This window comes from Salarias fasciatus, chromosome 7 (genome assembly GCF_902148845.1).
Source record: "Salarias fasciatus chromosome 7, fSalaFa1.1, whole genome shotgun sequence".
NCBI classification, from domain to species: Eukaryota; Metazoa; Chordata; class Actinopteri; order Blenniiformes; family Blenniidae; genus Salarias; species Salarias fasciatus.
In genome coordinates, this window is record NC_043751.1 from 11,340,121 (window position 1) to 11,366,871 (window position 26,751).

General features: G+C 42.4%; 1 protein-coding gene across 2 annotated transcripts in view; it reads left to right on the forward strand.

Moving 5' to 3' along the window:
* Window positions 1–26,176, forward strand: part of shisal1b (shisa like 1b) — a 42,242-nt gene extending 16,066 nt beyond the window's left edge. The window contains exons 2-5 of one of the 2 annotated variants that reach the window (XM_030095957.1): window positions 4,743–5,016; window positions 10,004–10,217; window positions 14,400–14,702; window positions 23,030–26,176. In XM_030095957.1, the coding sequence (XP_029951817.1) occupies window positions 4,950–5,016; window positions 10,004–10,217; window positions 14,400–14,702; window position 23,030 (585 nt within the window). In that variant the 5' untranslated portion in view covers window positions 4,743–4,949 and the 3' untranslated portion in view covers window positions 23,031–26,176. Of the gene's footprint in view, window positions 1–4,742; window positions 5,017–10,003; window positions 10,218–14,399; window positions 14,707–23,029 lie in introns of those variants that run through there. The other variant, XM_030095956.1, reaches the window with a different exon arrangement.
* Window positions 26,177–26,751: the final 575 nt, after the last annotated feature.

Sequence of the window (26,751 nt, forward strand, 5' to 3'; positions counted from 1 at the left end):
AATCTGCCGACAAATCCTAATGGACCACAGTGGGGCTTCTCAGTGAAGCTCCGATGTCATCAAAAGTGAATGAAACCCAATTTATTATGATGACGGTCAAAGGGAGCATAAAATCGGCGCAGGCCTCTCTTTGCAACAGAACACGGATCAGCATTTGGAGGCGAGCCCATCAGCGGACTCGCAGCAATTTAGCGAGCGCTCACTCATCCCCGCGCGAAGTGGGAGTCGCATCCCTAAACTGTGCTTCACTCCAGAAGCTCGCAGTGATTGATCATGCACATTAACATGGATTAAGGGCAGGCGTAGCAACACACTGTGTGTTTGTGAGCGTTGAGGAAAACGTAATAACAAGGCAGTGAAGATGCATAAATATCCAGCTACCCACACTAAAAAAAAAAGGTTACACGAATACTCAAAGTGGCAGGCCTAAATATTTCTGCTAAAAATAAAGTGAAACTGCATAAATAGGCAAGTTCATGCCTTTACAAACTTAGATAAAAGATAAAAGATGTTACAGGCCTAAATAAAGAGCTTTTTTTTTTTTTTTTTTTTTTTTTTTTCCAGAAATCATAAGGTGTCACGTGTTTTGAAGTTTGTGTTTGAAGATAAACGAGGGTTCGGTCCAGGATGCTGAAGTGTCTGGAGGCCTGGCTTATCGCTGTGTGCAATCCCCAAATAGCCCTAAAATCTTCCACCGCGCTTTTCCTCATCAAAACCCTGACAGATTTGGGTCTCCTGCTGCGTTGCGATGAAAAGTGTGCCGTTAGATTCGCAGTGGTTGCTGCAGTAATTGGTCACTTAATATTTCCTTCTCTCGGGCGACAGTGAGTAACATTGCAAACAAATAAATGAGCTCTGTGCGCCTTTTATGACTTACTTACACTCTTCCTCACATAGCAGTCTTCACAGTTCTCTCTGAGAGCGTTGCTATGGTCTTTATGTATATTTTATTTTGATGTGAGTCGTAAAGAGCAAGTAGCTCAACTCTCCATCTGCGTTACATGGACAGTGTGTTCTATTTTCAGTGCCGGGGAGGAGCTGTGTGTTACGCTGGATGTGTGCATGCACTGCTGTGTATGTACAGTACATGTTCTGCTTCGCTACTATCAGGCTCATTACACAAAGCCTTCAACACTCCTTTGCAAACAAGCCCAGCGCTGCGATCAAGTGAACCTTGCACTTTCATAAGCCGCGGAGCACGCCGAGTAACGTGACAGTAATGTGGTTCCATGTGAGCATGTGGAGAAACCAAGAAATAATGTATATAAAAGACATGCAAGAAGAGCTGGCTTGGAGGAGAGCTCTGAAAGGATGGGAATCCCTCGTTGTACTTCATATGTTGTCGTCTGATGGCGCACTAAAGCTCTCACCAGAAATGAAAAGAGTGGAAAAAATATATAAAATGCCACTCTAACAAGCCTCCTGGGACTTCAGCTGGCTGGCTCGCTGAAGAGGGAACAGCTTTTCTGATCAAAAATGCTCTATAGGACTCCAGCAGAAGAGGCCTGCTGTGCTCCACGCACACACTCTGGCCATATGGTCCACGGCAATGGGCTTTGTGTTCGCCTGTGTGGTCGTGTGCAGTTATCAGCTCATAAAGTTTGGATTTGAGTATCAGCGTGGTAACAGGAAGGAGCCGGAGCAGGTAGGATAACAGAGACTGACGGGGGAAGGGATTCTCCGAGGTGTTTGCGCAGCTTAGGTTTCCTCCAGCACAGATGTTCATCCACCGAGGCTCAATTAGTCTGCGCAGTCTTTTCCAGTAATGCATAATTTCACATTCATACGGTTAAATACCATATTTATAACCAGCGGGGAGATGTGTCACAACCAGTGCGAGGAAATGTTGTGTTCTTGTAAAGATGTTGTTTATCTAGTCTGAGAGGGAATGAAAGGACTCAGTGGCTCCTTAATGAACAGCCTAAATTATATCCAATTTCACATCAGGGTGACACTGATCAGTGCTGTTCAGGTCTGTCTTTTAATGTTTGTGAAACAGACTTATTATCAACCTTGATTACACTGTAGTCTGCAGTCTCCATGAGGGCCAGAGTCTTCATGTATATATGCGTTCATGCATGCGTGCTCCCAATGTGGCATAATTTCTATTGTAAGTCTTTGAGACTTAATTACACTTTGAATTAGTTTTCAATTATCTGTCTGAATCACCGTCTTTCAATCATGGTTGAGTCGAGGGAGGTTTTCTATAGCTGGATTTGGAATAGGACTCTGGACTAGTGAGCACTGCTCATTTTCAAGCTTCCCCAAGCTGACAAACCAACAGACGTGTTAACTCTTGCATGAAATTATCATATGTGCAAAAAGAAGAAAAAAAAAAATGAACAAATGTGTGGAAAAATGTCAAATGCTCCTAATCAGTGCAGACCAGGCAGTTGAATCTTTAGCAACAAATGAGTTTTCCAATGTAAACTACCAGTTACTTTTCTCAAAAGGTTTGTCTCAAATGATTCAGTAATAAATAATTATGTTGATCTTTAAAGAAAAGGGAAAAAAAAAACATGTAACATTTATGCGACAATACTTCAAAACATGAATTGACACAATTCAATGCCAGTATTTAACTATCTAGCAGGAGTGTTTGAAGAAATTTAATCAGGTCATCTCCAGAAAAAAGGCTTCTTTTTTTCCTCCAATTAATTAATGATGAAGGTCAGCTTTACAAAGTCAGGCAGCTCTTTGAGCGTGTCAGTTCGTTCACTGTGAAGTAAATGACTCGGCTAATTTTGTTCAGATTTGCTATATGTTGTTAAAGGTGAATTCAATAGATTTATCTGGGACTATAATTTCACTTAGCATTTTCAGTCATCTTGTCAGTTATGACAGGATGAGGGTTGAAAGCTGCTGATTGACGAACGGTTCGGCCGTATGTCGTTCTGTGCAGCGGCTTGATCTATCTGTCTAAACAAACGGACACAACCCGGTACTCCTGAGAACAAAGCATTTCCTTAATATTTGTCTGGAAATCAGTGCAAGCTTGCCAAAAGCTGCTTGTAAATAGCGAAGAAGGGAGACGGTTGAAGGTGATGCAACATAAAACTGGATGTGATCCACCATTGCATTGGTTTTCGTCACAAGGTGTCGAACATTGATGGCCTCTACACCCTTGTTGTTGCTCTTTTTAATGTGGTTTCTGTTCTGCTGTCAGCTGTCGCCACCCTCTCAATAATTCAGGAGCCAAGTTTTGTATTACTTTCTATGCGGCTTACGCAGGGACGATGTTTAACTTTCTTTGTGCACGTACACACACACACACGCACACACACACACACACACACGGTGTCCAGAGCCCCTTTGGAAGTTATGGCGTCATTTCCAAAGGCACACTCTGCTTACTCTGTAAATGAAATTATGTCATAAATATAGAAAATGTGGATCCTATAAAACATGCAAAGACTCTTCAATTCGCCTCACAAAGTTGGACACAAAGTCACATTCAGACAGAATGTGCTCACACCTAACTTTTAAAGAAACAGCTCATTAATTATCATCAATACAACGTTTAGCTGATGCAGAAACAGGGACTACGCATGTGTACTTTACACTGGTGCTATTCAAGGAGTAAATTTGCCACCACAGACCAGAAAAGAAGCAAGGCTAAGCAAAGTGTGCCGCGACTCCATTAATCTCACTTATAATCTGAAGAAGGATGCTTTGAGTGGTCACTGTACCAACCTGAACAATCAACATCTTCCACAATACGCCAGCTACAAGCAAACTGTTCCTCAGCAGTTCTGTACTTAAACAGACTCCGCATTGTGCTGAAGAGGCAGAAGCTCTGAAATTCATTAAAACATCACTTTCTTTGAGCAAACTTCCCTTTTGGTGCTCTGGTTTCTTCTGTGAAAAGCAAATATCTGAACTGTTAGATGTCTTAGCTTTTCTTTTCCTTTGAATTACCTGATAAATTAGACAGATTTTACTGGAAAACATTCCTCATCCTGTCTGTAATGTCTGAGAGTGATGATATATTGCGTCGGCAAGCAAGATGGCCTCTCAGAGGAACATGTTGTCACAAAACTGAACATCAGTGCAGCTTCAACCAACCGTGGCTCTTAATTTTACGGAACCACAGTTTTGTCTCTTGGAAATAAATAAAGCAATTCAGATGCTGGAAGGATGTGAATCAGCATTGATTATAAGGAAAATATCTATTGCCTTGAAAGAAAAGCACAAAGAAAATATTTGATTGTAATGGGAAACTCGGTTCTCTTTCACTTTGATTACAGTGCTGATTGTTTTCCATTCAGCCAAGCTCTTGCAGACTAGCATGTGTCACAACCTTTCCTGCTGTTTCATGAAAAATAGATGGAATTAATTCTGTTTTTTTATGCATTGTGGACTCAGAGAAACAGCTAGGAAGTGAGTGAATACACTTGATATTGCTTTGAGAACGGTTGAAAGACTTAAGTCACACTTGTCAATCAAAGAAAGAACATTTTCACCTCTGTACAATACTATTCATCACACCTGGCCATATGATTTAAAATGATTAAGATGAAGCAGGCTTGGAGACATATTTAACCCAAGTGTTGTCAGAGTGCCAGTTTCAATTAAACTTGAACGCCCGGGCGGCGGCGTTGCGTAAGTTTGAGGACATATTTGAGGATGGCGTCACGGGCGCACGCTGCCAGACAAGCTGTCCGCACAGTTGGGCGGATCTTCCACTAATCCAAATCAAACATCTTAATCTCTGCTTCCCCTGCTTCTCCCGTTTCCACCAGGAGCCCCGTCTCCCAGCAGCAGCCATGTGAGAGGAGCCGTCGGCGAGCACAGGATGCCCACATCCAGCTAGGACAACGCAGCCCTCCCCCCCATCTCTCTCTCTCTCTCTCTCTCTCTCTGTCGTTCTCACTTTCTTTCTCTCTCTCTCCTCTCCCCTCCCCTCCCTCCTCCTGCTCCCTCCCTCCCTCCCACATGAGGACAAGAAGATGACTATCACCAGCCGGCAGTCCTTCAACGTCCTGACAGTCATCTTCCTCCTGCTGTCCACTGCAGGTCTGTCGAGTTCAGTGTGTACCTATCAGCGAGTCTGCCTTTCGGGGCCCTCAGAACTTCATCTTTTTTTCATTACAGGAGACTGCTGACACTCTGTAAGAGTTTTCAGAGTGTGTTCGTATTACTCAAACTGTTCCCACAAACCTCACATGCCCCAAAATCTGAGTCCTTTGCCACTGGTGCGATGACCTGAATCCGGGGAAATGACTCAAAACATGCTCATCTATAGATCAAGATAGATGTTGACATCTGATGGACACTTAGCATCAAGGTACTTTCAAATATGCACCGCCAGAAAACTTGCTTTTTGCAGGAAAAGCTTTGATCCCGAGGGGCTGTCTGAATAAGACCATAGTGCATAAACTAGAAAGCGAGCACAGTATAACCACAGAAGCCACGAAGAGAAGGAGCCATATCTCAAAGATGTATCGTACACACAGCACAAAGCAAAATCTGCAGACTCAAGTCTGAAAGTGACAGAATAGGGCAAGAGGAGAACGGAGTGTTCGAGTGAGAAAATCAGTACAACAGCTATCAGAATTGTGCAGAAGGTAGGAAGCCCGCAGTGACTCAGAAAAGTGTGATTTATGTTAATATTCGTCTTATTTCAGAGCAACTCAGCAATGCACTTTAGCTTGGAAAACTGCAATCTGTGCATGCACAAAAAGCATGCATCAAAACCCAGAGAAGTACAGTTTCTTTTCAAGTAAGGGCTTCAAAGAGTGTCTGTGTGACTGGGGCTGTGAATGCCAGAAACAAGAGCTTAAACCTGAAATTCGCTTGCACCCGGCAGCTGCAAGAATAAAACACACCTCTCTTCAGCTGGAGATCGCGTCAGATTTGATTTATAATTTACATTTGTGGAGTAAAAGGACTGCATCAGGGATTTGTTCCTCTTAATTTTTCCTCACGTTCAAAATTATACAAAATGTATTTTGTAATTGCCAGTTTGACATAAGGTTTTGAAGTTTGCATGTTCTCCATTTGCACACACGAGCTTTCTCAATCAGGATGGCATCCACACAATTTTGTCTTTATTTATAACATCTGCTGTAACTTAAAGTCACCCCCAATGCTGCCTGAAGACAGTCAACAGTAACCATGGAAACTGGTAGATGAGATACATCAGGTCGTTCACCCCTCCACCTCGCCTTTACTGTGTTCATGTCACTTCACTCACTACGCTACAGCTGTTTCACTCGCGACTGCAAACACAACAGAATGTTTAATACAGTTGTTACTAGTAGTTGGGATCATTTTGAACAACAAAAAAGTTACTGCTGACCCAGATTTTTAAAACTTTGCAAGGAACTATAGGTATATAACTGTATATAGAGCTGATATTTATTATCGAACTTAACTATTATAGGTTCAGTTTTAGAGATAGTACTCATATTGTACTTGAACGCAAAAACATGTTGAAGTGGTCACAGTCCAAGCTTACATCTCTAAAGGTTTTATTTTGGAGGGCTAACAGTCATGAAAGCAAACATAATTAGTGTACAAGCAGCTGTCGAATCTGCTTTTGATGCATTAATAAGACTCACGCAGAATCCAGGCGGAATCAGCTGCAGAACAAGATGTGAAAATGAAATCTACAGCTCGCTGACAAGTCCAGCTGAATGAGTCAATATCTTTTTTGTTTTCTTGCAGCAGAGCGCAACATGGAGCGCAACACTAACTTTTATGTTTCAGAACAAAAAACAACAAAAGTTCAGCTGTGATTGCAGGCGTAAATCAATAATTGCGATTTCTGAGCTCAGATGTTGTGTGTTTGCGCTGCTGGGAGAGAATCGCAGCAATCCTCAAACCGCAGGTTGTAAACAAAGCTGGAATACGAGAAGCGTGCCGTTAACTGTATCCTAAATTTCAAGAGGTGTTAATGAAATTAGGCAGGTAGGCGTGTTTACGGCGGTATCGTTTCCAGACGCAGCTGTTGCTGGTTTGCGGAGCCCCAGACTCGGCCCCCGAAGCCGTCTGCCTCCAGTCGAGCGTCGTTAGGGGACTTTATGGTTCACTTCCAACATCAAGCGCCTCCGTTTCCTCGCCGCCACTTCACCTAACTACAAAAGCTGACCCTTTTCTTTTGGTGCAGTGAAGTATGGGGCTTAAAGAAACTAGAGCCAGGTGCAGGACCGTTTTACTGATTCGCCTGTGTCGTCCATGAAAGGGTCAAATGAGAAACGAGGAGTTTTCCTTCATTACGAACCCTCCCCCCTCCCCCCCGATCCCGCTGTGACCTTCAGTCCTGCCTCATTTTACTCACTCCACTGCTAAAATTAGGATTGGCGAGGCATAGCTGGTTGGTAAGAGCAAGCTCATTATAACCTGAAAGAAGCCCTTTTTCTAATGCCGATCTCTCTCCGCCTGAGATTAGCGAAAGACTTCTATCAACCCGCAGCTTAAAGCGAAGCCTGGACCCGATCACAGCAGCCGTGGCGTCGCTGACAACATGCCAGGATTTCAGGCTCCACTGATGAAAGAAGATACTCTAGATCAAGTCTTATCTGTGATAATCATGCTAATCTAAGTGACATTAATTGTACGCTCGGAGTGATTATTATTTAGCATAAAGAAGCAAATGAGAGGATGAGACAATGACGCACTGTGAGCCTGAGTGATGCGTGTCTGAAGCAACAAAACACAAGAAGCTAATTCTGAATTACTTTGAGGAACTCTTTATCACATACAATAATGTGTGACAGGCCAGACGAGCGTATATTTTTACTTGAGTACATTGGATGAATTGGGCTGTGGGTTGAGGGATATTTTAAGAACATGATGTGTGAGTCTCATTCATTTTTTAGTGGGTTTCTTTCAGTTTCAGACAAATCTTGTATTTTTTTAAGAAGTGTATTTAGGTTTCTTGAGTTTGTTCTTTTCCTCCCTATTTATTATGTAATTTTAATCCAGAAAAATTTTGTGCCATATTTTACATCTTTTTTTTTTTTTTTTTTTTTTTTTGTCAGAATTATGAGTAAATTATCTTGCACCTTGCACATAAACCGAGTTAGCAGAAACTCAAAGGAACAGATGATCACTGCATGTAGATTCAAGTTAATATTTTACTTTGGGTTGGGTCAAACTAATGGGAAGTACCTGGCAAGAAGGCAAAACATGCAAACTCCACAGAGAAAAGCCCAAAGCTTGACTTGAAGCTGTGTTTTGGATACTAAAGTCGCTGTGAGTAGAATGACCTTGCTCCCACCTCCACCTTTTTCAAAGCTCCACAACTAGTCATTGCATGGTCAGTAGTTCTTAAAACCCTCTTTTCAGGTGTGTCACAACCTGTGACGACCCTTTAACAGTCAGTCATTGAGCCCTTTAGTTCCTCCCAGGTGTTTTTGTCGTCATTCTCTGAAAGAGGCTGTAGTTTTGTGGGATTCTTGGCTCGTCTTGCATGGACCACTTCTTTAAAGTGTATCTACAGATTTTCAATCATGTCCAGCGGCCTGTGAGGCGCCTCTTCAGGATTGTTCGGTGTGTTTAAGACCATTGTGCTGTAGTGGAAGCCATCCTCTTCATCGTCACGTTTTTTTTACAGACAGCCTTGTTTACTTGCTGAATGTGGTGGCATTAAAGTGAGTGCTTGCTTCAGTGAAGTGATTCTTGTGCCGCCGCAAAGCAACAAGAAGTCTGAAACATCGATCAGACTTCAGTCAGAGAGGCTGAGTTTTCCTCCTAACGTACAGTACCACCGTTTGGATACTTCATTTGCTAAGATTGTTGGTAAAAGCAGAGTCGACTCTAATAGCAAGGTCATGTTTTGTGCAGGTGTCACGGCGCCACACTGAGCTCTGCCTATTATTGCTGAAGGTTTTGTACCAAAAAGTCTGAATTTATCTTTGCAGGAATGTTCATACACACTCTGTGAAAGAGATCGCAGCAATTGTTCTTGTTAATTACCATTACTTGAAAATGCAGATTATGAAATTCTCCAAGGTTTTTACTTTAATGACATGTTCTCATCCTTTTTTTTCTTTCTTTTTTTTTTTTTTTTTTTCAAAACAATGTCAAAAGTTTGAGTCCTGTCTTGTCTGTATGTTTGGTTGAATTTCAGTTCTCTCCTATTATTGTGATGCAGATACAACTTTAAGTATGTCGCTCTACACACACTCCAGTACGAAATAGCAGAGTTGCACATATTGATCTTCTCCTGAAGATTAAGAGATTAGAAAGCGACAGTTCTCTCAGTACCACACGTTTCCATTGCTCAGTAATAATGAACTGCGTTTGACTCCAGCTGCAAAAGAACAAGATCGATGCTTTTTTTCTGAGTGACTTCCTCAACTCAACTCAACTTTATTTATAAAGCACTTTAAAACAACCATTGCTGCAACATAAATAGCATCGATGAACGCATGCAGTGATTTATAAAGTCTACTCCCTCTCTCTTTTCGTGGGGAAACCATGTCATGTGATCATTCATGGAGACTCCAGCCATCAGGGGATTGGTAACTTCTGCAAAGGCCTGTCGAGCCCAAGGATAGACACACTTATATTTGCATAATGACCTATTAAACTAGATGTATGTGATGTTTTGGGGCTGTTGCAGTTCTCCTAGGATAAAAGTGACACAGTGTTTTCCATGATGGGTCTGTGTGCGTAGCAAGACGTCTCCTGTCTGATTAGTTCAGCGAGTACACCGGCTTTGTTTTGTCTTCCTTGTTCTACATTGTTATTAGGACACAAATTCTCTTCAGTCGGGTCTTTTCAGAGCCTCCCAAAGAAAACAGAGCGCATTCACTACTTTGTTTTTGTACTTTGGCTGCAGCCGTTTGAGAGCTTTTCTCCATCAATAATTCTAATGAGGGGTTGTCATCATTTAAAACCGGGAGACAAACACACATTCTGCCTCAAAGGTCATCATCTGCATTTCAATTGAAGACTGTCGCCTGAATGCTACACTGACAGCAGCTGTGCGTGTGTGTGTGTGTGTGTGTGTGTGTGTGTGTGTGTGTGTGTGTGTGTGTGTGTCATCTTACAGCTCTCTCTGCTCATTACCGAGTGTGTGAACCCTACTCCGATCACAAAGGACGGTACCACTTTGGCTTCCACTGCCCGCGCCTCTCCGACAACAAGACCTACATGTTCTGCTGCCACCACAACAACACGGCCTTCAAGTACTGCTGCAACGAGACCGAGTTCCAGATGGTCATGCAGGTCAACCTCACCACCACCTCAGACGGTTATGCACACAAGTGAGTGTTGATATCGAGCGTGGAAAATGTTGCATTCTAATTTATGAAGCAATGGCAGCAATGTAGTATTATCAAATCAGTAATGCTATTTTAATGTTATTTCCATAATTAGCTTTTTTCTTCTTATTTTCAGTCACTACTAAAGTAACTCAACAAAAAAGAACACTAGTAAATGCACAAATACTAACTTGCTTGAAATGGGGGATGTCATTTAGAAGTCAGTATTCCTGTTATAGAGGCAGACAAAGTAGTTTTATTCTTGAGCAAATTCACAAAGTATTCAATTAACAAGGTCCAGAAAGTGAGGAATTCCTGCTGCAGTGAGTGCAGTCTTCAAACTATCACCGATAAAGTCATTAAGTTGAAGGCTGATGCTGTACTCAGTTTTCTAGGTCATAACAAAATGACCTAGAAAGTCCTCAGAGAGAGGAAACCTCTGCCAGGGCTGCTGCTTAAAGTTATGGTTAAAAAAAAAGAAGCTTCAGTCTATATTCAGTCTGCATTTAGATCAGAAACCAGACGATGACGGGTGTGAACGGATTATCATATAGAACAGATGGGCACAGATTCAGGGTCATGAGAGGTCAGCAGTTCAAGGTGAATGTCAGATATTCATGTTTTATGTGAACCTTTGGCAGAACACCTGAGCTGTGTGTTACTTTATTTTCTCCCGCGACTCGTTTGGGTGGTAAACTAGTTGTTTAGTGTTCAGTTAATTTTCTGACAAGTCGTTAGGTTGTGTAGCCGGTTCAGCTGGAGCAGAGGTTCTGGAAAAAGCCCTCAGAGCCATCCTCAAACTAATTCTTCAAGCAGTTAATTTCACAGACTATAAGTTTTTGAATTGGAATTTGAACAGGTCACTGCAGTTCAAATATTCAATTATTCATCCTTGTGTCTCGACCATCTAGAACAGTGTCTTTTTAAGTCCCGCTGCGGTCAGGATGCACACCGCACAGCTGAGCTCAGACTGGCCACAAGTCTAAACAAGTCTCTTCACCATCTGCATCACTTAATTACTTTTCACCCCTTGAGACAAATTTCCTGATAGATGTCTTCCTGAGTTTGTGAAGGATTGATGGGATATTCGTGATGATTATTAAAAACCTTCTCTGTTCGATCTTCACACATTTTTAATTTTCTGAAGAAAAGTGATGTAAGCATGACTTGCAGGTTTTTACTCCATAACTGCCTTCAGTAGCTGAACTGCACCATCCTTGAGCATATTTGATAGTTTAAACAAATACTGAGGGACTTTTTTTCAGTTCATAAGAAGACTTTATGTACCATTATACACTGATTTTAAACTAAAAATCAAGAAAGGTTTGACACGAACCAAGAAAATCTATGCAAGGATGAAAAGAATGAACGTATTCAAATGTTTCAAAATGTATTCATATTTTCTATGTTCCCAAGAGGTGAAAAATAGTGTTTTCTTTTCGGATCTTTGAACTTGTTCAGTTAGTGTCAGTGACAAGTCAAAAAGTTTTTTTTTTGTTTTTTTTTTGTTTTTGTTTTACTTCTTCTGAAACGTAGTCAAATGTCTGTTGACATCTTTTACCTGCAGGGATTCACTAATTCTGAAACCAATAGAAATGCAAATATTATGTAAATAACTTAAACCACTGAAAATGAAAAAAACCCATATATGTGTATATATATATATATATATATACATAGTTCACAGGACGATCAGGAAATGAGTCACTATGTTTTGTGCTTCCATGATGGTCAAACTGAGTCGCTGTCCACTCTTAAGGATTATCATCCCATCATAAAACTTTGCAAATCTGTGATGAGCTTCTGGCTAAAACACGTCTAATAAAAGGAACTCCTGGTACAGGTGGTTGAGGAGATAAATCCTGGATCCTGAGGCATCCTGGTGACAGTATCAGAGCCTTCAGCCGGGATCGTCTCGGTCTTCTCGCTCACAGAAGACTTGCTTCCTCTGCTGTATCGTCCTCATTGACACAGTTTGCCTTTTTGCTCAGAGGGTTCACTCACAGTGATCTACGCCTACAGAAGCATTCAGCGCCACCACAGAGCGGAGCAGATGCTAAAAGCAGCTGTGGGAGGCCTCCACATGAAAAGCTCCCTGAGTTGGAAGTTAAGTGCCGGCTATTATTTGAAGTCGCACTCCGGTGGCCTGAACTGAAGCACAGTACAGATATGAAGTCAATGCACGGGTCACGGTGCCATGTAGGGCTTCTTCATCATAAAGTACAGTGCACAAGCCACTGTATTGATTCACGGAGGGCACGTAAACCTGAAGTTACACTGCAGAACTGGTGTATTTATTAAACTGAGGGAAGGGGAGAAAAATGCTCCTGGTGTTCAGTGAGTCTCTCAGCGGGAGGTTTGGGTGACAAAGCCGCTGCTCTCTAGACTGACGCCCCCCCTCCTCCCCTCCCCCCAGCATGCTGCTGTCTCAGACGGTCCACGCTGCCCTGCAGCAGGTCATGATATTTCATTTTTAGTGTCAGATGGCCTGTTGAGCCACTCTTTCATCTCAACTCGATGGCCGATGGGAGTGCAGGTTTGATATTTACCGCGCTGGCAAGAGGAGTCAAACTGGCCGTAACGCCACGGTCTTCTCCCACTGCGCGATTAAAATGGAATTCCAGCCCCGGGATTTATCACAGCTGAAAGGAAAATAGTCTCGCTTGATTTGTAGTAAGCGGTCTTCCTTGTATAAGGTTAAACAGTAGCTGGAAAAAGGCGGGACTGAAATGGATTATATGATTGGTCTGACAATAACTGTTGGGGGAAAAAGATAAGAGGAAAGGTTAAACGCTTTGACAGACAATCAATTAGCCTGCTTTCTCCCTCGGAGCAAGTTGTGTAAAATATTGAAAATCATTGGCTTTAGTTGTGTGGTCACAATCAATTCCTCTGTGAATCATACAAACGTTCCACTTACAGCCTCACATTGAAAGCCTGGTGTGAAAGAAACAAAACTAAATCAGAGTTCGACGTGTCCGACGCAGCGGCGTGGCAACGTGAACGTGCCGATAAATCCAATGACTCACTCACTCCTGAATTTGAGCGATCAGCTAACGATAATGACAGAAAGCTGCAGCACAAGAAACTGAGCTAAGCTGGCATGGAGGCAGCAGGTGACGGACGGCTCCTGTTTAACTCCATGTAAGACTCACATTGTCCATGAATTCATGTTAATGTTTCTCACGTCTGGAAATCTTTCCATGTTCCATCAGGATTAGTGAGACGCTGCTACTACAGCAAATATTACATCTTAAAAATCAGCAACCACTGAGAAAACCGCTTTGGCTAATGGTCCAGCTGTGTCTCCATTGAGAAAGATAAGCAGTTCCATTATTGTGGAAACTTTGGTTTTTACAAAAGCATGATTCATTTGATCATTTTGAAATTTAACCAACACAATACTGCCAGAATACTGCGTTACTGTCGGACACGTTGGAGTCTCTGAAACTACAGGATTTCAAGACTGAAGTGGATTTAATCGATTCACCAAAATACTATTTGTATATCATAGTTGGCAAAAAAGTGGGTTTCCCACCTGGATGCACTTGATCTGAGGTAAAATCCCTCATCTCTGTGTTTCACTGCTGTCTATTTGTGTGATGTTTTCCCACCTGAAACCATCGGTTCCAATTTAAGCAGCGAACTCGAACTCGGAGATAATTTAATGCCTCTGATTTCCGTCTTTCCTCATTTTCCTCAGGAAGCTATCTGTGCTCGTTCACCTTGTGATGCTTCACGGATGTGGGCGGACTCAAACTAGGTTCAAACGAGCCCCACGTGAATCCACCTGCAGAACATGAGGAGAATCTTGAGAGGCGCAAAATAAGAGCAGATTTCTTTAAAAGGGACGACGCAGGAGCCAAAATGAGAGGGATTAAAAAGTGTCTTATGTGTGCTAATGAAAGTCTTTGCCCATTTCGGGAGGCAGCGTTTAAGAGGCTGCAAATGTAACAGATGGAGGGTTTTCTACACACTTATTTATTTAAATAGTCTCTGCCGAGGGAGGGTTTTGACGAACGTCTTGGTTTTGCCTCGTGAACAGCAAATACTCACACCTGGCAGTGCTTTTAGGATCCGAGGGCCCGGCTTCAGCAGCGTTTGGATGGAAGCTGCGAGCGTGTGAAGCCTGTTTGTCTTCATCTCTCCCACTTAACACTCCCAGTCTGTCTGTCTCCTCTGCAGCAATTACACAGCCCTGGTCGGCGTGTGGATCTACGGCTTCTTCGTCATGGTGCTGCTGGCCCTGGACTTTCTCTACTACTCGGCCATAAATTACGAGCTGTGCAGGATCTACCTGGAGAAATGGGGCCTGGGGGGACGCTGGCTGAAGAAGGCCCGGAGTCAGTGGCACCGGTCCATGCCGGAGGAGAGTGAAACCCAGGCTCAGGCCCAGCCCATGGTCCCCAGCCACTACCAGCCCAGACACAGCCTCCGGGGGGAGAGCCACAGCCCCACGCTCCTGCCCTACAACACATCCACCGCATGGTGAGTCCCTGCATCACAAAAAAAGAAAAAAAGAAAACGGCTATCTGCAGTTTGGTACAAATGTCTACAGCTAAAGGTCAAAAATCAGCAAGTTCCCCTTCATAATGTCAGGAGTCTCTCCAGTGTAATTGAGCATGGAAAACTCTTTAATATATACTTTTAATTAGGGTCAAAGTAGATAACTCTTAATTCCAAGAGTGCTGTGTGTGCAGCTGAAAAGTTTTCACTGCAAAATAACTAAAGTTGCAAGCTTTTCGCCTGCTTCAGCAACATGCAGACAGTCTGCATGATGTGTAAAACTCAGGAAAAAAAAAAGTGTTACAGGGTAGTGTAATGATAAACATTTAATAAAAAAAAGTTTTTGTTTCACTTGTTTCTATGTGTTTTTCACGATTCTACATGAGTCATTGTTTTAAAGTCACCACTGTTTTGGTTTTACTTATAACTGCTACTATAAGTCAGACAACATGAACACTGTCTGTGTTTATCTGGTCACTGTTTTGTCAGTCTAATTGATTTCTTTTCCATTCTGGAATAAGGTTTCCCCGTTTACATGAATGGGGAATAAAATAATCTGAATGTTGTTCTGGTTTGTTTCTGCACCGAGAGGTGATCCGATCTGGAAGCTCGTCAGTATCCAAACAGAATTACAGTGATTATTGCCTTTTTAATTTTTTTTTTTTTTTTTTTTTAACTACAACATCAAAGAAACATTCTCTTGGTTCAAAATATAATCAGTAAGAAACAGCGTCGCTTTTCATGGAAGTGAAGTGACGTCTCAGACTTTCATACAAAGTGAAATCAGTGTCAGATTATGATCAGATAAATAAACGGACGACACCTCTCACTATGATCCGATGGAAATTTCAGTCACATGGTATGAATATAATCAGATTGAAGTGTTTATATGGTGCAGTTTTCATCGGGTCGACGTTGAATCGAAATACTTTTGGTCCATGTAGCCACAGCTATTAAAAAGGTTAAATGATTACTGGAATATCATCAGAATCATTCAGAAAATCAGAGGGCATTTGAAGATAGCAAAATTGATTAAAAGGCAATATTTAGAAAGAGAAGGGTACATTTGAGAAAATATTTAAAAAGACTGAAAAAAAATTCTGATTTATTCAGACTCAAGACTTTTGTTGCAGTTGTCCTTGTATAGTTTTTGAAAAGAATGGGAGCAATCTGAAAAAAATAGTTAAATAAATGTTTTTTATTACAATATTAAAGCTTCTTGTTAGAAAAAACTTCAGCTTTTTTAATTAATTATTTCTTCAATTACATATAATGAAATTTAAAAATGCTTTCAATTTACCATCATGTGTCTTTTCATTGTATGAAAGTTTCAGTGTTTCAACTAATTTCTGGGAATTATTTTAGTTACATTTTAATTTGTTTTTTAAAATTACACTGTCGATTCAAATACAAGATAACTCCATCAGCATAAAGCCTGTCAGTTGTACTATGTATATTACATTATATGTTGTATTCATGATTAATGAGATAATCTCTTTCAGGGAAATACAATAAGAGTACGAGTAAGTAAGAGTAGTAAGAGTAAATACATTAAGAGTTTAGCTCACAGTGTGGGATGGTTTTCATAAATCTGGTTGATTCTTTGATGTTTCCAGTTCAGAGACTCTTGCTGCTGTTAGCAAAACAATGACTGAAGCAGATGCTGGGGCAAAAATTTTAAAAAAGTCCCTTGAAAACATGTTGTTTCTCTTCCTCCCTTCTCTGCTCAGTTTTTCCTTTGTTTGTTCTTTTGTGGCCTCCAGATTTTATCTTCGAACTCAGTGTTTTGTCAGAGCAACGTGACGAGAAACCATGAGTCAGGCAGGGCGAATTAAAGCATTTTTAGCATACCTCTCCAAGTCAACAGGGAGGAAACTCAAACATTGCTCCTCTCATCCTCGAGATCCTTGATAGGAGCACCGTGCAAACACTAAGATATAGACTGCGAACACACATGATGGTATTTCCTTCACTGAGTAATAACTGATTTTATCAGCGCTTTATGAATTCCACCCATAATTTTCCCCCAAACCATCTGATCTGTATTTGCCTTTCGTCTCAAAATAGTTGCAGTCCGGCTCTCAACGCCAACCTTTCCCTTTTTTAAAGAAACTTTATTGTGGAGAATTTTCCTTGGTCTGAAGTCTGACCGTCTCGTTTGAGAGCTGTCATTATTAATGCGCAGAGAGGAGCGGGATAATGCGAGCGCTCCGCCGCCCGCCCGGGGCCCCTGGCTCATATTTAACCTGACTGAGTAGACGCATAGTCGCATTAAGAACCATTCATGGAGTTTCTGTGGCAAAACACCATCTGCTATCCCATCAGTTTATGCTTTTATTACCTCTGAGAGCAGTCGCAGGAGTCTGAAGGTGTGCAAGGCTGCATGTGACTGTTGTTAACACATGAGGGATAATTTATGATGCCTGCAGAGAGCTATAACTCCCCGCTCTCTTCTGCTGCCAGACGTTGTTCAGACTTTTATGATATGGCTACACAATCAGCGAGCGCAGCCTGAACAAACGTACATTTTTGTGCAGTCAATTTTTCATTGAGTCCTCCGTCTCTGTATCCGTCCGACCGAGGCTCCGTCTCCTCCTCGAGGTGCGCGCCTCTCTCGGGTCATGATAATTTAATGTGGGCAGAGTTTTGACAAATGGCTCCGAGAAGCAGCGCGGACTGCGGGAGCCATAGATAGACGAGCTGGGATGCTGCCGAGGGATCCTGGGGCCGGCTCTGCCGGTGAAAACGTGGTTAACTAAGACCGGACATATCCACGGAGCCTCCTCATTAGACATGAAGCCAGTTCAGTGTGAAAGGACTCATCAATCCTGCAGCGGCTACGCTGACCTCCGCTGGCAGCCCGCTCGCTTTAAGCCAGGAGACTTTTGCAAAAAGGTGTTTGGAGTTGAGCAAAATACTCGTTAATAAAGTGTTGCTGGAGAATGATGGCAGGCGAAGTTCAAGGCAGATGATGAATAATGGGAATTACGACAGGATGTAGAGTAGGATGGTATAATCGTGTTCTATTAAAAGAGAATCCAATGTTTTGATAAACAGGACTGCATTTAGCGGGAGCTAAAAATATTCTGGCACAATCACTCACATTAGGTTGAAGAAAAAAAAAAGTGACAGATGCGATGAGCTAAAATCAGTCACACGCAGTTTCTGGGGCAATTCCAGAATAGCTTGTTTACAGTTTCACACAGTGAAGTAATTCTGAGCGTCCAGATAATGCTTACACTCCTCCTTCAGAGCGTGAAGTTACCACAATGGGTGTTACTGTATCTATACCACGGCCGCCTGTTGCCCACACAGTGCGTCATCATGTGGCCCCTGTTTGATGTGCGGGGGTACAGATCTTCATCCCCAGAGAGCATTCTGGGTAATGGCTCAGAAAGCAGGGGTCGCCCAGCTGAACATCTGTCGGCCAAACGTAAACAAACAAAGTCGGGGGTCAAGTCCCACAACTGGCACAGCGGCGATCTAAAAACAACCCGGTTGCACAGCGGCTCAGGAATCCGGTTCAGCAATCCCGACAGCGAGTCAAAGTATGAAAGATCAGCTCGCCGTTCAGCGTGTGGGAACGCCGTTCTCCATACCGCTCGGCGAACAGGCCGGTATGTACCGCTGCAGATCTGCTGGGGGTTTTAGTGTGGGCGGCCCGAGAAACCGTTATTAGTTCCTCTCCGTGGATGCCCTTCATTAAAATATCCTACCGGCGGCATTCACTCCAGTGTGAACAAATAAAAGGAGACCTAACTGCCTCATTCTTCACCAAAACAAGTGCGATCCAGGCGAGAGCAACACAACAGGTACGCCTGCCCGATATCGTACTTTATCTTCTCTTGATAGGAGGGATGCACTGTTTCGTTGCCAGCAGGGAACTGCCAGCAGATGGGAGTTTAGTTGCAGAGTAATGTGGCACCTGATGGCAGCAACAACACACTCGGTGATATATAAGACACTATTTCAAAAACTAACGCCTGAAAGGCAATTTTTGTGTGCCGCTACTTTGACTGATCTTCCCGGGAGTCACCAGTCAAATATGTGAGATGGAAAAGCTCGACTCATAACATTTAGTTTGCATCCCAGGTGGTATTTCTGTGTTTGCTTTGCTAATTTGCAAAACAAAAAAACCGAGAGAGAAAAAAAAAATCCAATTATGTGTATTTGATACAGAAGTAAGCACATCGATATGATCCCAAATTAGTCTTAAAGTTTTTCTCTTTTACATTTACTGTCACAGTAACTAAGAATCCATCAGCTATAATGAGCAGGCTGCACAGTCGGAGCACAGCTCAGCTTAATTTTAACTCCCACTTTGTGCAGTTTCGTCTGAAAAGCAGAAGAGTTGAGCTACAGGAATGGATGCCGCTGGAAAGCAGTCCTTCCAATTTCATCACTTTTATTGAATCAAAGAGATTATTCCAGGATTATTGTCGTAGCTTGAGGAAAAGGCCCTTTCCAGAGTCGAGGGTTTACGCGGCCCATACCGATGTGATGTCGATGAATGGGATTGACTTTCTGATCCGACGCTCAGTATCGCGTCGAATTCCCCCCTCTGGTTTAAAATCCCTTCACATTACCACTACCGGTGTAAATGAAGGAGCACTTGAACTCCTCTGACAGGGATCCAGCGGTACAGAAGTCGCTGTGGTGCTACTCCGGAGGGGAAAAGTACTTTGGCATCACCCGTCTTAGCGGGGATCTAATGCGGCTCTTTAAACGGCACTAAACACGGCGGTTCCTGGAAGTCGCCGCTCAGACGCTCGACAGCGTAACGGCCCCGCTCGGTTGTCCACCCGTGGCTATTCAGACATAAAAGCCTTGGCCAGGCTCCCAGTCTGTACTCACCCACTTAGCCCACTCTCCACATTTTACAATTAGTGGTGCTGCAGGCGCATCAGCACCATCAGCGCCTGGATATCCTGACAGGAGGAGCGTTTAGTGGAGCTGGGTGTGACGCCTCCTCTCTCAGAGCTGCTGCTGTCGTTTCAGTCGGGCTTTCACTGCATATACTGAAGACATTTAGTTCGTCTGAAGTCAGTGCTGATCTGCAAAGTTATCCGCGCAACCAAGAGATGAAAATAACCTGCTGCTTTGCTCAAATTGTGGTGGTAGAAGTAAAAGTGTATTTGATGGTTTTTATGCATGCTAAGCACCAACTTAAAGAGTTCCAGTAAAAATAAAGCAGAAATGATGTTGTTTATGGTGTAGGGCGACATCAAATGGACTGTTACTTGGGTATAGTTACTGGTTTGTTTGAAAAGCAGTTTTGCTTTAATAATACTTTATTAATTACTGAAAATAAGAGACCAAATCTTTAGAAAAGTAACATTTCACCCAGTAAGACTTGGACTAAATACTTGAAGTTCAGAATAGAACTACAACATGAATTTTTCACTGTTTGCAAGCATTGTTGCAGTGTAAACAGATGCCCAAAATGCAATTCCCTTACCACTTGAAAATGTAGATCCTTAAATGCACATGTTAGTAGCACTGAGTTAGTTCAGCCAGATCTCTAACAAAGTAATGAGAAACAAGCTGACCGACACTCTCGTCATTGTAAACGTTTTGCAACACGGTTTTGCCCAAAGTCCCGGTCTTACAGTAACACATTTGTTATTCCCAACACTGCTGACTGATGCATCAACTGGCGACGAGTTACAGTTGTGGTTGGTGCCAGCGCCGACCGTCCCACTCAGTCCAGGCTGGGAGCTCGCCGAGCCTCGGGTGGACCGGTCCATGTGACGTGACATCTGTCACCACGTTCAGCATATATCTGACTCACCCGCCATCGTAACACTGCCTCTTCCAGCCCGCCAGCCCTCAGTGACTCAGCGTTACCACCCAGTCTAGTAAACGCCGTCTCTTCCACTGACTTGGTCTATCTGGTCGTAGGTAACCACTGCTAACGCCCGCACTTAAACACCTGCTGTGCTGTCTGTTAAGGAAATGACACAGAGATACAACTCTGCTCGGGCTCGGAAAGCCGGAGCAGGATTTCACATCTTTTCTTCCTGGCTTTTTTTTTCTTTTTTCTGTCAGAGCGTGATCAAAGCCGAGCTCGGTCTCCTCCATATTCACATCCATCTTTGAACTCAGTGGTCGGTTCTCTGTGATAATAATAGAATTGTACATTATGAAATTATTCCTGGCCTGTCTGTCCGCAGACCGACACGCCAAGACCTTGTCCAATTAAAGCAACGCTCTCCATGTGGTGCTGGTTAATTAACATCATAGATGCTACAAAGGCAGCCAGACGCAGAGTTCTGCCAAAGGGAAGGAGCGGGGGAACAGGTTTAGCTCTTTGAAACTTGTAGAATAACTACCGGTGCTGCCAAAAGCAAGTGGGGTAGATGCACCTTTTTTGTATTTATTTTTGTACTGTGTGTGATCTTTTATTGGATGTGCAGTCCCACAGTCATTTTGTATTTCAGTCATTTTCTCTAGAGTGCGTTAGAATACCCTTTAAGTCTTAACAGCACTCTGTGTCGCTCCGCTCATAAAACAACAAGCTTCTTTTTAAGAATTCAGGGTAAATCATCGAAGGGGTGAAGAAAGTAGATGTTTTTTTTTATTATTATTTTCTTATTACAACACAGTTATATTATTTTGGACAGTGCAGATGGTGGATGTGATTCATAGATCCATGGTGGGCTTCGAGTCTTCACAGGAATTACTGACTTGTAAAATATTCCTGTAAATCTGTTTGGTTTTTATAAAGCAGAGCTGCCTCGTTTTATTAGTTTTTTTGTTTTTCGGGCCTTGAGCTGATTCCGAAGCCAATGCGGTTACATAAAGATCAGTGCGGACCGTGAAAAAAACATTACAATCTGAGACGGTCTCAGCAGTGAAGCTAAAAGCCCCGTCGATGTTCAGTAAAATTCAGGCAATCTTTCCTCAACAATTTCTGTGGTGGAATTTGTCGATACATGCGTCTTTTCTATTCTTCTGTGTTGTGGCTACAAACTAACTTTTCAGTGAGGATAAAGCAACATTATATATAGTCGATTTCTTTTCTGTCTGGTGTATTTCTTTGAAATTTTGTCTGTCATCATCAGATCTGTTGATAGCTTTGCTATCAAAAAACCACCTTCTCAGATCTCCGTCATCCTTCTGTAGTTATATTCAGTTATTCTAAAATGCATTCTTAAGCTTTGTCATGTGATTAAAGTCAGCCGTGCATGGAGGCGAAACCATCACACTCTTCACAGAGTCAATTGTCCAGATGCTTTATTTAAAAGGAAGTTTTCGATATGCAGCTGCAAAATGATGAATGACGTCCTATTAGCTTCTGTTTTTCACCTTTTCCGTGTTTTTGACATGACCTCTGTTTTATATCATCTGTATTTTTTCAGTGCTTTGAAAACTGGGAACCAAACTTAGCTCCAAAGGGAAATGTGTATTGTACATGTTTGCATTTCTGCAAATAATAGATTTGTTGATAATAAAGTTCAGATGCTTTACTCTTTTTTTAATGCCATTGAAGGGGTTAGTGTAACAGTTTTCAGTAGATTTATTGACTGCCAGTGTTTATTTTTATCACAGTGAAGATACAAAATGGAAATGCCTCCAGGTTAAAAAAAAAAAAAAAACTTACATAATTTTGTTTTAAGAATATTTGCACCATTCCCAGAGATCTACATCATCTAGACCCAGAGGCCATACTGTAAGAGACGATGGTTAAACTAATCCAAAATATGTAGAACTGCAAGGGATGCTCAAAATCAATAATTACTCAACTGCAGTTACAAGTTTCCTGGAGAAAGAGAGTCAATAACACTTATGGTGTTTGTCATTCAGCCAAAAGATTTGTGCAAATATCAGCACAATATCCAACATTTTGTATCTACAATAAAGAAGTAATGCTAATAATGTCTTTTATGAAATCATTATTCTTTATGTGTTGGCTTTTCTTACACTTCCTCTATAAAAAAAACCAAAACCACGTAAGTGTTGGGCTTTAATTTTTTTTTTTTTTTTTTTTCATGAATTATTCATGAATGTGTGTGAATCTAATTTAAGCAGCCTCAGAGTTGACAGAGCTCACGGAGACTCCTGGAGGCCTGGTTGGGAGCCACAGGGTCACAGGATCAATCGCAACAAAATCACTAATATGACCGAGTGCAGCTTCATGTCAGGTTTTTCTCTGATAACAGTGAAACCATCAGTGAATAACAAACTATCATTGGTGATATTTTGAAGATGGTTCAAAGCTTCCGTGTTCATATCATCGTCACCTCTTTGTATATTACTCTGTCAGTGACTTCGACATATCTCTCTCTTGTTTTTCTCTCCATGAACAGAAACATGCCGTGGACGAACAGAAGAGTAGCAAGGCCTTGTTTCCTTCCACCGGTACGGAGGAGACGTCCCCCAGCCGCCCCCCTCTGGACTACAGACACGGCTCCGCCGCTGGGCTCGCCATACTGTAGTGGTTAGATGAGACTACTGCCCCTCTGTAATGAGCACAAATCACCCATGGACCACAGGAGCAGCCCTGCAGGACGGCGTGGAGGAACCTCAGAGGAGAGACAGACACCTCCACCTCCCGACAGGGTGGAGTCGGCCTCCGAGGATGGCCGGCGGAGCTTCCCAAACAAATCCCAGCTGAACGGGATGAACTCCACTCGCAAGTGAGAAGGCTTGCCTATTAAAAAAAAAAACAAAACAAAACAAAAAAAATCTTTCTAGATATAAAATGTTTATTCCACTGCTGTGTCACTTCGTGTTGGGTAGCAGTTAGACACAGTTGTGGGTTATCTATTTGGTGATTTATTTATGTGAGCTAGTCAGAGAAGTATATGAGTGGCTGACATTCTGAATATGTGCCGGCTTAGGTTGATGCTGAGCATCTCACTTTAGACTAGAGTGTTTCTGTTTTCCTACCGAGACCAGATGCGAGACGTCTCTGCGGCCATGTCGACAAAACTTGTAAGAAGTGTTTCAAGTTTCCTTTCCACAAAACTCGAGGAGGACAGAACGCCGCTGTGAGGTCTGAAGGTTTGACGTGCGGCCATTAGACGTTCTCTCTCTCCACCCAAAACATTAACGAGGATCAGGGATGCTTTCACAACAACAGACACAGAGACAACAAACTCACGTAGACCCTTACTTTTAGACTTATTGTGTGTGTGTTTGCTCCACATCCTCATCGGTGACATGTCTGACCTTCCTCATTACCCGAGCTGCCTGGAATCGGCTCCATTAGCAATACGATGCAGACGAATTTCCATTAGTTCCTTTATAAGGACCACTTTATATCCCACATCGGTAGTCGACAATTGTGAGCGATTAGCCATAATAGAAAAATGTTTAAAGAACATGGAGTCCATTAAAATCCTCGTCACTGTCAGCAATAATGTACAGTAGCTTCATCGGAGGGTTGGCAGGGTCTGTGAGAGCCAGACCGGCTGGCTGCGAGAGCAGTGGCCGACCGCTGAGGAGCAGAACGGAAGTATCGGCTCAATCTGCTCTCAGCAGAGAGGAGAAGTCAGTAACACGGACTTTGTAGTTCGTTTGGATAATGACACGATTCCACAGATTTCCAAAGATTCATGTGTCAGCTTTGTAAGAGGCGAGCCGTTGAAAACAAACGATTTTCACTCTAGAACTCGGACTGATGATTACTCTCAACTCGATGCTTATTTATTCAGGAATGAAAACTGCCCGTAATGATCCGGTGTTTAAACTGCTTATTGTCAGCAAAACACCACTAAGAGTGTGAAAACTAATAAAAATCCGACAGTTTGAATAAACCGAATGCTAAAAAGGACAGCTAAGATATCATAGAGGGAAGAACTCGAAGCGCACCTCAAGATTAACTCAATTTTGTTGTTTTGTCTGTGATTTGTTGAAGCGGTACTTTTCAAAGTGTGGGAGAATTAAAATCTACTCAGATATTGAAACTATCCCAGAAAAAGAAGAGCAGCATTCTTCACTTGAGCCTAAAAAAAAAAAAAAAAAGGAGAAAATACTGGCTGTAAAACACTCGAGCAAACAATAAAACAGATTATCAGCGTCGGTGAGGAGTAATTATTTGCCCGTTGACTGTTAGATAAAGTAAGTGTTCCGGCTCTGCGGCTGAGGTAAATTGATTACCCTCTTGGCTTATTCTGGCCCAGCTGTGGAGTTTCGCTGACTCAGCAATCCATTAAGATGCTGCAGGTTCTTTAAAAAAGTGTGCAAAGCAGCTGCTGGTAGCAGCATGCGGAGACAAGGTGGGAGGGTTAAAAAAAAGGTGGAGTGGGAGGAGAGAGAGGGGTGTGAAGAGGAAGGGGTACCCAGAATTCTTCTCATCTGCAACTGGGTTTGTGCGATAGCAGGACTGGTTGAGTTCTGGGTGTAAACTGGAAGGAGTCATCCACCGGGCTTCACATTTCATCTTTAGGTTTCCTGAAGTTTCGGAGCGGAACATGGGAGAGCGGCGGTCAAGTGCTGTAAAGTGCGGCCCGTCCGCGTTCTTCCCCGTTATCAGCAATAATATTCAAATTTGCTGAGTTGTTAGAGGAAGTTAATTCCCATTTCAATAGCTGAAGTTTAATTGCATGTGCGCCCCAGTAGACTCGCACCATCACTTTCGGGGGCACAGAAGCAGGATGTGTCCAAGTGAAATAATTGGCCTCGAGATCAGCAGTGCTTCAAAATGATGCTCTCTCACTCGCTCGCTCTCTTTCTCTCTCTCTCTGGCTGCCTCCTTATTCCCAGAGTGTGAAGAAGGGGGGAGATTTTTAACAGGTGCTGCAGGACAAAGAGGATTTAATTAGTCCCCCGTGCTGGATAAGTAGGGGAGAAAAGTGTTATGTTGGAGAACATGCTTTTCGGGGCGCCACGCTGCGCGTTTTGACCTGTAATACCAGAAAAGAGGTCTGTCCTTATCACCAGTAACATATTACACAAGTCACACCCAGGGAGTGTAAAGCCCAAAACTTCATGTTGCCTCTGATGAGCAGTAGCAGGGTCAAAACACGTGAGGATTATTTCCCTTTTTTTTAAAGTTTGTTTTTTTTAATGTTACAGGAGATGGATTTGTGATGTTTTCTGTTTAGCTGAAAGCAGTCTTGGCTCTGGCCTGATGTGATGTGGTACTGTAAAGTGTATCAGCTCAACCCTCTTCCCACAACGAAAAAAAAGATCAAACAAAAAAACAAAGAGATGGGAAGAAGGAAGCACACACATCTGTCTCAGTCCCTCCAGGTTGTCATGGTAACAGTTGCCTTACAGTCGAATACCCACTTGTGCGCCGAAGCTTTGTAGTCGTCGATACCTCACTTTTTTTGGGTGTGGTGGTGAAGATGAGGATGATGAAGATGAGGAGGGTGTGCACAGCGTTCTGTCTATGTATTTATTACTAGATAGAATGGTCAGTACTGATTTCAGTTGGGTTGTTATTGCACTTGTTGACTTTGTATTGTCACGACAGGGAGAAATAAAGTTTTATCTTTTCCAGTGTGTTTAAATTCCTCTGCGTCATGTGATCTGTGGAAGACTTTTTTATTATTTTTTAATGCTGCTATTGAATATTTTTATTTATTCACATTTTTTTCTTTTGATTTGATTTTTGTTTTTCACATTTTTGACTCGGTGTCAAAACAATTACTCATGTAGTGTATATTAATTTACTCACCACAATTCTAATATTCATAAAAAATAGTATTTTTTCAAACCTGCGTGCAGGAACCAGCAGGAGTAAGCAGCAGGTAAAAGCTGGAGGTCATCCAGCTGGCCTTCCTCAGTATGGTTCTGTTTTTATTTTAGAGAAAATATCATTAAAAGAGACATGTTTAGAAGGTAATTTATTGTAATTGTAATGAATGCTCTGAAAGCTTTTCCATTTTCATCCAGTGCAACTATTGCTGGTGAAAATGTTCAGTCGAGGCATTAAGCCTTAAGTCTGGCACAACATTTTGATAAGACAGTGGTGAGTCAAAGCTTGTTATAACATTTCTGTGATTAAAAATCTCCTGTAAAGAAATAAGTCAGACTGTGGGTACTGTGAGATAAAACCACAAGGTCTGAGTGTTTTTAT